This window comes from Corythoichthys intestinalis, chromosome 8 (assembly GCF_030265065.1).
Source record: "Corythoichthys intestinalis isolate RoL2023-P3 chromosome 8, ASM3026506v1, whole genome shotgun sequence".
NCBI classification, from domain to species: Eukaryota; Metazoa; Chordata; class Actinopteri; order Syngnathiformes; family Syngnathidae; genus Corythoichthys; species Corythoichthys intestinalis.
The window spans coordinates 30,334,680-30,347,122 of NC_080402.1; the positions used below are offsets into that span (position 1 = coordinate 30,334,680).

At 39.6% G+C, this 12,443-nt stretch overlaps 1 protein-coding gene across 3 annotated transcripts in view; it reads left to right on the forward strand.

Annotated features, from left to right (window-relative positions):
- Positions 1 to 12,443, forward strand: part of rhbdl3 (rhomboid, veinlet-like 3 (Drosophila)) — a 110,099-nt gene continuing 97,656 nt past the window's right edge. Inside the window, exons 1-3 of one of the 3 annotated variants that reach the window (XM_057842838.1) lie at positions 1 to 274; positions 421 to 860; positions 5,301 to 5,324. In XM_057842838.1, coding sequence (XP_057698821.1) covers positions 741 to 860; positions 5,301 to 5,324 — 144 coding nt within the window. In that variant the 5' untranslated portion in view covers positions 1 to 274; positions 421 to 740. The remainder of the gene's footprint in view (positions 275 to 420; positions 861 to 5,300; positions 5,325 to 12,443) is intronic. The other 2 variants (XM_057842837.1, XM_057842836.1) reach the window with 2 other exon arrangements.

Consider the following 12,443-nt stretch of genomic DNA (forward strand, 5'->3'; position numbering starts at 1 on the left):
CTGAAACGGCAACAAAAGGACCAAATGACTTGAATTCCGCGTGAGTGACAGCCAGCTGCTGAAATGGGAGGGTGAGAGCTTTCCTCATCCCTCCAGTCTCCCTCAGTGTGAAGAGCTCCGGAGCTTCCTGAAGCGAAACCAGCCGGCGGCGGCGGAGGAGGAGAGGAGGACGGCGGTGTATCACAGTAGCAGACACCTCTCATCACCACCCCCGGTGGGACTTCCACAAGGTGGAGATAGCAGACGCTCGAAGAGGGCTATAAAGACGCGAAAGGTATTGTGACGCACTTTAAAAGCCGAAAGATAGCTAGTGGAAAACTAGCAATCAACCTGAATAAAATGGGTGTTCTGAACTCAATTAATGCTTAGGGTGGGATTTGCTCTTCTTACTATTCGATGATGTCATTTCCCCCCCTCCAGATTCCTCGTTGCTGTTGCGCAGCATCCTGGCTGATTCCCAAACTTGGACACTTGCTTTTTCGTCTCCTATCTGGGATTATTCTAGCTTTCTCTGCGTGGCAAAAGGACTTTATTTGATTTATTATTTTCTTTTAGTCCAACGCTGTGTCAACTTTTCTTCCAGCGGATGTGAAAGTAGCTCCTTTTTACGATGTTTTCAAATCGTCACTTGAACTAACCAGACGATGGCGGTCAAGTAAAATTGACCCCCGAGGCAGGAGTCAAAGTAGGGGGAAAGCCATGCGGAGTCGTCGGTGAGCTACTGCGGGTGACCGGAGAGGATGGCGGGAGGCAACCGGGAGCTGACGGTCACTTCCTCCCCGGCGGTGGCGGCCAACGCTGAAGGAGAAGAAATAGAAGTGTTGGAAAGCACCGACGTCCTTCCCGTGGCTCCCGAAGACGTGAGTATGGGTTTACTTGATATGTGGACAAAAGTATTGGCAGCCACTTGTTTAACTCATTGGCTGCCATTGACGGTGAGAGACGTTCAATTCAATGTTCCTCATAATTTTGCATGTGTCTGAGTGGACACACAAGCTCCCTGAGCACACTGTGGACCACTGTGAGCAACATCAGATGTGTAGACGATGGCCACACACCAGCATCACGCCTGTTCAAAACCTCGGATCAGCTCATTGACAGATTGAAAGAATGAAATTACAGCAGCAATTTTCATTATTTTGCTTTAAATATAATTGTTTTGGCCCACTTAAAATGAAAAAGACTAGGACTACTTTTGCCTGGGTAAGGTCCAGTTTTGGCATGTGTGAGTTAATAAATACAACAAAATGAACAACCACAATGGGAGTGCAGTATATCAAACTCCTGCATTAAAACTGTTCAGACAGTAAAGACACTCAAGATTCCAATTCTCCGTGTCTGACCAGCTACACTGCAAAAACACACCTCCTTAAAACTAGTTAAATTCCCATGTTTTCAGTGTAAATCTATTACAAAAAAGTGAAATTATCTACCAGTGCTTCAAGTAAATTTTACTCAGATTTCTTGAAGAAAATCACTAGCTGACTGAAAATCACTAGCGGCTCGGTAAATGAATTAATGAATGAAAATAAGCTTAAAATACTTATTTTAAGCAATAAATTAGTATATTTATTCTTTAAAAGCTTTGAAAGGTCAGAAATATTCTTAATTCAAGAATAGCTATTGTGTAAAACATTATTTGGAACCAATTTTTTCTTGATTTAGGTGAAAAATTACCAACTTTTAGATGTATGGGCTTAATAAGAGAGAGAGAGCAAATAGTTATATTGACTTAAAGTAAACTTGGTAGACTTAAATGGATTGCACTTCAATCCATTTGAAGTGGGAGGGTTGGCAGCGATCATTCACTGGCAGCCTCTCCCAGTTCAAATTGGACGTCTGTCACCGTCAATGGCAATGAAGCATGAACATTCACTGCAGGCCCTCAGGTCAAATGGATTGGACGTCTATCCCGGTTAATTATTTGTTTTAATCAATCGGGTGCAAATAAATGATATTCAGAAAGTTATGGTCCAATTCGACTGTATGACATACATGTTTCAATTCAGATAGAATATCAAAAGTACATGGAAATTATACAAAAATGCTTAAACCGAATTAGGGCTGCAGCCATCAATTATTTTAGTAGTCGATTAATCAATGAACTAGTTAGTACGAATAATTGAGTAATCAGATAAGGAATATAAAAAAATAAAATACCTGAGTTGAGCTTCAAACGGTATTAAAAAATGAATATATGATCATCTAAGTACAACAAAAGAACAATTGGATAACTTACATAGCAAAAGTCCGTTAGCTTAAATACTACAAAATGCTAACTTTTTTTTTTTTTTTTTGAACAATGCTCTTAAATGGTTCAAACATATTCCCCACAAAAATGGCTAAATATACCAATTAACTAAATTACAAATGCATTAAAAAAACGTGAGCTCAAACATAAACTTAGCTTACGTTGGTCTTAACGGGGAGCAGCTGGATTCAGCCATGTGAAAAGACTTGTCATATTCACTGTCACCACTAGAGGGCAGTGTTTCCACCCAAATCAATAAAACTAAATGCAAACACTTTCAAAACAAACAATGACAATGCTACTTTAAACGAATACTCAAAGCAGCAAAATTTAGTTCGATTTTTTTTTCTAATCTAATTGCTTGAGTTAATCGACTAATCGATGCAGCACTAAACTGAATCGATCATATTGTTTAGTTCCTGAACACTGCAAACAGTTGCTATCTTTAAACGGACTGAATTAACTAGTAAATTTACCACCGGCTGTACGCTCAGCCGCAGAATTATGGCCACACACAAATAATCTTTACAGGCCAGATACCTATAAAAGATAATAACATGACTGTTGCACACATCTGAAAAGCAGTGACGCAATTTGTGCCAAGAGGATGACTTATCCCCTGAAAAAAAACAAACTGCGTAATTGCTCTGTTGGTTTTCCTTGGCAACCCATCATATTTTTGCAGATTTTGGTTAATTTGAGGCAATTTTCTTTCCGTATCAATCTTTCAGTCAACGAGGAACCGTTAGTTCACGTGGTGATGACAAAGGCAACCTAAGATGGTCGAGACGGAAGCAATTATTTGTTTGATTGTGATTAATTTCATATTTTTACCAGTTTTGAGGCCATTTCTTGACCAGTCAGTTAAAAAACCCTTTCCTCCTCTGGCCAAGATGCAGCCTCCCAGCAAGTTTGATAACCAAGATGGCCAGACAGACGGATTCCAATGAATTTTAGCATGTGTGAGATACTAGTACTGTTACTTCACTGCGTTCGAGTCTTCCAGCGATTTTCATGACCAATTGCTTTCAGTTCTTGTAAAGCCAATATTTTGTATGCAAATAACTTTAAATTTGCTGTAGCGGCCTGGTTCCAAAACCATAATATTGTTTTGCTGACTAACAATCGACGTTAGCCAGGCAGTTAGTTACTCAGCAATATCCCACGGCAGGTGACATAATTTACGGATTGTGTTTCTCGAATATTATTGCCAAGATGTACAGACTGTAAATGTTGTTCAGGAGTTACGGAATTACTTGAAATAAGCTGAAATGGCAAGGGGCCAGCCAAGATTAGATGTTACAGAGCTGACTCCAGTGCTTTGGACATGCATAGGAGGAATTTTGACTATATCGGTAGAAGGGTGAAGATGATGGTGCTGCACAGCAAGAGAGCTCAAGAACGACCTACCAGAGGAGGTGTATGGTAGTGAGGGATGAAATGAGGGCATTTGGTGTTCAAGAAGTAGATGGGAGGTGAGATCATGCAGGAAAGTATCTGGGGCCATTTTGTAATACATGTTTTAAAGTTACAGTATATTCTATGTAGGCCTGAACGATATTGGAAAAAACTATTGCTGCGATTTTTGGGGGGGATTTGCGATATTATATTGCGATATTAAAAAAAAAAAAAATATATATATTTTTTAAGGAAATTTTCACTAGATGACTTGAATAGCTGTTTGGAAAGACTTTGGATGACTCACAATGACCAGTGTACAGTGATCCCTGGTTTTTCGCGGTTAATGGGGACCAGAACCCACCGCGATAAGTGAAAAACCGCGAAGTTGCGCACCCCGCCCCCAAATTTTTATTTTTTTTGTGTGTGTGCTCAATATATTTATTCAGATTTAGCATTGGAAAGAGATACATTTAAGACATGTTTTTTTCTCACTTTTTTCCCAAAGTATGATTTAAAAAAAAAAAAAAAAAAAAAAAAAAAAAATATATATATATATATATATATATTAATAAATGTTTTTAAGCACTTCAAATGTAATACTTATGATCAGTTTTAAACATAATTGTCCAACCAAATTATTCTTGTTCAAAAATGAAGTACTGTAGTAGAAAAATGCTTGGCTTTATTAAATACTTCTGTTTATCTACCTTAGCTGTGACTCTTGGTGGACATGTAGAAATTACAAACTCCTCATGATCACTTCTGGCATTTAATTTATATGTCTCAAACGCCCCCCCCCCCCCCCCCCCCCCGCGCACACACACACACATACACACACATTCATTCCAAAGCGGCTTCCTTGCAGAAACTGTTTAACAAGTTAAACGATGATTGACAGCTGCTGCGCTGTGATGTCCGCTTCTTTGGCAAGATCAAAGATACCAGCATCGTTAACTTTAATGAGCAAGTGCAGCAGTGACTGTGAGGTTCAAAGAGCTGGGAGAGGGAGGGTGTGAGGCTCTGTGCAGAGCAGAAAGCAGGGCGTATGTGGAATTAAAAAAAAAAAAAGTATCGCACGTCCTTGTGATGGGACTATCGCGCACGCACACATCGCGATGGCGATGTTTAAATGATATATCGTTCAGGCTTACTATGTACAGTATTGGGGTATAAATCTGAACAATCTCAAAATATCATCAAAGTGCAATGTTACTTTCAAAACACCATACATTTTCGTGCATTTGTTTATTTTTTTTCCACACTGGTCTAGTTTTCGAGATAGTTAAAATATACTGCAGTAAGACACTCACATTACTTAACATTCGTTCACATAGTTTTAGTTCAAATGGGTTTTGATCGTGGTAAGAGAGCAGATTTCAAGCATTTGATTGTATTCCAGATCAACTGAAGGTGCTGCTAATTATGTCATTTAGTTTTGGAGGAAGGAGGGAATACTTGCACAAATGAGAGCAGCTCCTTGTTGTCCTACAGTTTCATATTATCTTTGGCTGCAGCTCACTGAACGCAATGATTAGGTAATAGCCCAATGCACACAGCATGTTTAGGGCAGTATTTTTAGTATCATCCTTTCTAAACAGGTGCTCAAGTCCTAACTCTAAATGCCATCTTTTCCCTTTTCTTTTCTTAGAAATGGAAGGAGCTCTTTGACAAGGTATGTACAGCAAGATTGCTCAACTGTTTGTTTGTGTCTCTCATTTGTGTTCGTCCTGTATGTATGACCTCTGTGCAATCTGGTTGAAACAACACATTTTAGCTGATAGGGGTAATTATTGTGTTGATTTAAAGTCATTAGATATTGGAAAATAACTCAGATTTTAATAGATGTAAAGCATATAACACTTAGTGCCACTGCAAATAACTGATGGTATGTTTTCCAAATGATACTCTTGTCTTATGTTTGAAGTCTGTACAGCCTCTGGTATTCACAATCAATGATTTCCATGCTGTACATGAGGTCCAAGCCAAAGACATATTTATGTTGCAAGCGATTATCCTAAGCTCATTTCATGAGGTTGCTCGCTTACATTGTATGCTGTCACTGGTTTTGCACGGATCACTGCATCCTTTTCCACAGAGATGTCCCCATGCAATGCCTTACTATGCTACATTTGAAAGGGATGAGACGATTGATTTTGAGTAGCGGCGAGTGTAATTGGCATGTTCACGCACACACCCCCACACGAGACATCCCAAGCCACCCTCTTTTAAATAGATTTGCTTTGGCATGTACACCAAAATTCAAACTTCTGGTCTAAAAGGACTTTTTCTGCAGCATCAGAGCATGTCAGTCTAGAATTTAGTCTTCAATTTTATCTTTTTGACTTTTGACTTGGTGTTAGTGATATTTACACATAACACTGACAAAGAAAAAGGCGGTCAATGCTGGCTTCTGCACGTTGTGTAGAAAGGAGCTCAGGTTATGAGCTACATATGGGAGTTATATCAAGTTATGTGTGTCAATCTGATCCTCAGTGAACTGATACATGCTGACGTTTCAAGATTTGCTGAACGTGGTTTAAAATACAATGTCAATTTGGAGAAGCATTTTCCACATAAACCTGGTGGCATGATTTCAACTTAATTGCATACCACAAACTCCTGTTTGCCAAGCAGTGTACTTAGGCTTTTTTTCTTAAATGGTTTTGGTTAGGCTTCGCTATCAGTTGACGAGAAATGGGGCACGGGGCCGCTCCGTAGGTGGCCTATTTTAAAAAACTTAAAATTAACATATTTTTAAAACCAAAGCTGCTAGTGACCTAAAACCAAAACAGGCACCTGCCTTAGGCATATATGAGTCTCCATGATCAGCGGCATCAAAAAATTCAAAGTCGTTCCCTAAGTAAATCCCAATTAATTATTTTTCATGTAAGTATAACAAAACTTAAAATGGCTATAAAATTCTCAGGTTTTACGCTAGAGGCACAAAAATCACCAAGTTAAGAGAGAATCACCAATATTTTCAGGATCAATAGCAATTTTTAACCTATGTAAGTTTTCACCCGAAATAGAGACTCAAGTTTTTTAATTTAGCTAATAAATCACTTAATTTTCACATCAGAAACTTAATACTTGAGGAAAGCATGCAAAATCATCTTAATTTTACCCAACAAAAGCAAATTTTGCATTTTCCTATATACAATCACAACTTATTTGGGTTGAATTCTGATACCACTATTGCCTCAGCACGTCTTGCCGGCTATCTGGCACTTGTCGTTTTTAGATTAAAATATCACATTAAATACAACACGTAAAAGCCGATTTAAAAAAAATTTTTTTTTTGTATGGACGCATAAATGTCTAAATTACTACTTTTTTTTTTGTTAAACAATGGGGATTTTAACGAAAATTTCCTGATTATTTGAATGTAAAGTTATTGTTACTATTTTGTATGAATACAAAAGCCAACATGGTGGCCATTACAAAACAAAGGGCTTTTTAAGTTGAAAATTATTGTAAATAAATGCGTAAATCCTGGAATTTCTATAGATGTGATCGTAAAACAGTCTAGATTCTTGTTTAAAAGCAAAAAACTGGGCCAGTTATCGTTCATTTTACGTAAATATTTCAGGCTAAAGTTACACTAATTTTTCCCATTCATTAAATTTTTTTCACAACGTTTCAAATTGCCTTTATTGTGCTATTTTATATAATAATTACCTTGAATCTTTGACCAAATAACTCTTGAGACACTACTGCATGCTCGTATGCACTAAAAACCTTCCTCCTGTTTCCACCTAAATCCGGCGTTAGAATGCAGCCTGTGTTTGAGTTTATTGCAGTGAAAGCTGCTACGACGCTCTGCCTGGCCCGGCCCCTGACGGGAAGCCGTGGCGCAATGTCTGTAGGAGCTGTCTCGTCAACTGATAGTGAAGTCTATGTTTGGGTCTCAGCTGGTAAAGATTGGACACGTTTGCCTCTGTCCAGTTGTTCTTTTTATGCTCATTAGTCAAATATATTTTTAGATTAAAATTGTGCGTCATGCTGCTCGATCTAAATCCTTCTAAAGGCCTGCTAGCCTGATAAAAAGTGGAACCAAGGGCTTGGACTTTTGTCAACACAAACTCCTGCTGTGACTAGAAAGGACACTGTGGAGAATTTGTGCATGTGCACCATCATCATTGACCCTGATCATGCAATTAAAGTGCTTGTGACACGAAAAAGCATGTTTATTTCATAATACACGCGGTATTTTATGCTCCTGAATGATATGGACCGCTTGGATGTGTGTGGAAGCGATCGCTATATTTATTTAGTTTTTTGAATCCCGCGCCAGGAAAATGAGTGACTTCCGGCTTCGGTCTCGCATTGAGGAGGAGGGCGCTGTGACGTGTACGGTAGAAGACGTCCTCTTCACGCTACAGTGTACTGTTGTGTATGAGGACGAAGGATTCAGCTGATTTTGCGGATTAATACTTTTATTTTTTGCATCACGGCAGCCAAACGGCTGCAGAAAAATCATTCTGTATGCGGGAGAGGCGTATGCGCCTTTTTGGAGTTTCAAAAGGTTCCCATTCACCGTGGATATTTACTGTGGGACCATTGGACTTACAAGGAAGTGAGTAAACATCTTGTTTTGTATTATGTCAAATACGAATACAGTGATTACAAAGTAAACACTATAAAATTCCTTTAAATAAAGGACTACTTACGTTTGATCATTGATAGGCATGTGAAAAGCTATCCTCACGCTCATTAGCAGTTAGCTGTTAGCACGTTAGCTACACAACAATTCCAGCCACCCTCCTCCAGGGAACGAACTGTAAATTGCTCTCTGCCGGGCGGTTTGCCGATCCGCAAAGAAACTCGACAACCGGGTCGTCATGTCAAATAATCCAGGATAGTTATGTGTGATTTTCCACTTCGAAGACTTTGAAACATCCCTCGGTTCGGGTTAGCATGTCGGCTAGCTGTCACTCCTTCTGGTCTGTTTACATTATCCGAAGCCGGGGAAGGGAAATGACATATGTCCGATTTAGGTGTCATAAAATATCGTTCGGCAGGTGTGACAGTAAAGGTAAAGTCGACTGTTTTGACCATTATGGAGTAATTTTGCCATGTCGTCTTGAATAAATGGATTTTTATTATTTTATATTCCATTTAGCACAAGTTATTTGTCATGACCATGCCATTTATTTAGCAATTGGGGAAAGTACTTGGGTAAAAAGAATATCCTGTAAAAATATTGAAGTAAAGAGACAGAAACAATGACATTTTGCCGCTCTCTTCGTCGCGTTTTCCTCATTGTGAATAGTTCCCCCTCGACGGGCTGACTGGTCCTTCTCAAGCCATTTATATAGCTATTGGGGAAAATACTTGCATAAAAAGAATATCCTGTAAAAATATTGGGAGTAGAGAGACTGAAACAATGACATTTTGCAGCTCTCTTCGTCTCGTTTTCCTCGTTCTGAACAATTCCCCCTCAATGGGCTGAATAGTAAAACCGATGAGCCTAGTCTACCGCTGACGTCATCCACCTGTTGGGGACGCTAAAGCCCTATAATTGTAGGCGTGGCTAACCGGCAGATTAAAAGACTAATTTCTCGTCATCTGCGCTTTGCTAAATTGTTGTATATGGTCGAATCGTCTCAAAATATGATTCTAATTCACATAATAATGCCATTTAAGACTTTTTTTCTGGTGTCGTATGCTCTTTAAGGGCACACTCACCACTCAGTCTAGTTTGGTAATAATGGCAAGAGGGGAAAACACAGACCATCTGATGTGAGCAGCAGGTTGGGCTGACAGACGGTGGATGGACAGACCCCTCTTACCGCACACAGTCTCACTCCGGGCGGCTGCCCCAGCACCTGCCTGCCCTGGGGCCCCACACTTTCTCTAAGAGGAAATTGTATGCATGCATATAAGTGTGTAGTGTCTGTGTGCATACATTTGGGATTTAAAAGGGTGAGTCAGGCTTGTGTCAGACATGCAGTCACATGGGATTATAGGAAATGCTAGACCGGGTTTGAGTGAGGTGGGGGGTTGTTCTCTTGTGTGTGCGTAGGGTGATGTTCAATGAACACACATAAAATCTGAAGTCCTCCTTTATGTTCCTTTGGAGTGTATGTCAGTGTGAAAAAGCCTCCAAACAGCAAGGTTGACGCCTGGTTGGCGGTGTGTCAGTTACAAATGTTCTGTCGCTCTTTTATTCAACGTGTCATCCGTTTTGTCTCTCAGTGATTTGCTTCATTTGTCAAGTGGAGGCGGGATGACCCTGGTACCACCCTTCTCGCTAGCATTTCTTAAGTAAGACATGTTGCAGCCTTATGTGTCTTAATTTAGCCAGTGATGATACAAGAATTGGAAAGGAGTCCTGTGGAGTTTTTGACATGACATCCTGGTTCAAATGAAGCAGCTTAGGTACTATTCTGATCAACCCCAAAAATGTGCATGCCCTGCCCTGCACTTGCAGGTTTTTGCACTTCCGATCTGATACCGATACAGGCCGGTACCGGCCTATCTGAGCATGTATTAAAGTTTAATGTTATTTAGCCTCCTTATTTAGTGTCAGACTCATGTTGAATAGAGTTTTAGTACTTTTGATAACAAAAAGCCGGCTGAATTAGGTGAGTTTGGATACCACACAATGGTTGGTAACAAGAAACTGACCTGTTTATTCAGTGATAAACACAAAACATTATAAATACCAAACAGAAATGGCATATTCAGTTAGTAAAACGTGCAAATAATATTGTAAACTGTCTTAAAAAAGCAAAACACACAAACAACCTCAGTGGAAAATAAACTATTAACTCAGCATCAGTTCTCTACTCTTGAACAACTGTACCAAGGCGTTAAAAAAATCAGTGCAAATAATACTATTTTAAACCAAAAAAGGCTTCTACTCCCCAATCTTCTCCACACTTTGTTGCTCCATCTAAACCAAAAATGGCTTCTACTCCCCAATCTTCTCCACACTTTGTTGCTCCATCTATTCTACACACTCCCTTCACCTGTTTGCCCTGGATGGAGTCCCAGCATGATGGGGAGATTTTTTTTGATAAAGACAAGCATTTCAAGATGCTCAGGTGACAGCTGACATTTTTACCAATAAACTTTAAATTTACATTGCAGTCATACTGTATGAGATGCCACGGAGGTAAACTGGGAGATGGTAATGCTTGTGTGCTGAAGGTGTGTCGTAAAATGTTGACCGGATTTTAGGGAAACCAAAGCAAAAACGGGAATGCATTATGTAAATCGGTACGCTGGACCCGGACCGGACTTTCAAAAAAACTGGATCGGGAGTCTGGATCGGAATTTTTCCATGTCGGCCGATCCGATATCGATGCACATTTTTTTGCGCATATTGGCGGTTGATCCGATCCAAATATCGGATCGGGACAACCCTATTACATACAGCTAATATTCGTATAAAGGTCAATATTCTTGAGAAAAGTATTAACTCTGGGGAAGTACAGTGGTACCTCGACACACGATCTTTTCGACGTCCGACGTAAAATTTGACTCGCCATTTGTTTCTACATCCAACGACGTACTGGAAATACGACGATTTATGAAAGCGCCGCAGTTTTTTTGTTTTGCCGCAAGACGGACGCACAGCGGATTTTCTTGTGAGAGAAATCAACACGGGTTCCAAGAAAGTTAGCGCAGGTGGTGAAAAAAGGAAAAAGGTGACGCTTACCAATGAAATGAAGATGGAAATGATAGAAAAATATGAGCATAGTGTGCGCATCCGTGAACTGGCTTAACAAGACGGCCATAGAATGCCTACGATCGCGATGGTCCTCCTCCGACCTACATACGTCAGTCTTTATAAGCTAAATTGACAATTATTATTATTATGGTAACATCACCAAAGAAATCGCCAGGTTTTTAACCGTTTATTCCAGAACTTGTGCAAAACAACACGCCTACTGTCCACCGCAGTTGAAGCCAACAGAACATTAAAAGAGAAAGTAAAATCTCTACATTACATTATTACAGGAACTGATTTTTATTTATAATTTATTTGTCTTGCTATGTGTAATGACCATTTGTAATGGTACCAACAGTATTTATTAGGGATTTTTAGTGTAGGTTTTTGGACTGTGGAAAAAATTAATGAAATTATAACGTATTCTTACGAACATTTCGATTTACAAACGTCCTGGAACAATTAATTTCGTATGTAGAGGTACCACTGTGTAGGATCCGAAAATGCTAAAAAGCCTTCAGACCGACGAGCTTTTCGCTCCGTCCCCCTCGCGACCGTCAGTCAGCGGGGAAAAAAATACTCACCACGCACGTTCTCAGATCATTTATTTAATCCATTAAAGGGTAATCCACAGCTTGTCATCCAAAATATAAACAAAGGAGCAACTGTGAGATAGACTAATTCAACTGAGATAGAGAAAGAGACGTCAAAAACTGTTTGCGCCCCAAGCTTCCTTTGCTTCCTCATTCATGCCCCACTCCGACTGACTCGCCCAAAACAGCTCTCGCTGCCCATTTATATCATACGATGTGACGTCACAAGCCCGTCCCACGAAAGCAAATAAGCAAATACAGTGTTACCTCTACATACGAAGTTAATTTGTTCCAAGACGTTGTTTGTAAGTCGAAATGGTCGTATGTCGAGCAGGATTTTCCCATAAGAATACATTATAATTCCATTAATTTGTTCCACAGCCCAAAAACCTACACTAAATCTGGTTAAAAAAAAAAAAAAAGCCAGGTTGTTAGCATGTTACATGTTTTGGATCCCCCTAGTGGCGAGTTGCAATTTGTTGTTTTTCTGATCAGGCATATTTTGGCCACCTAAAGAAAG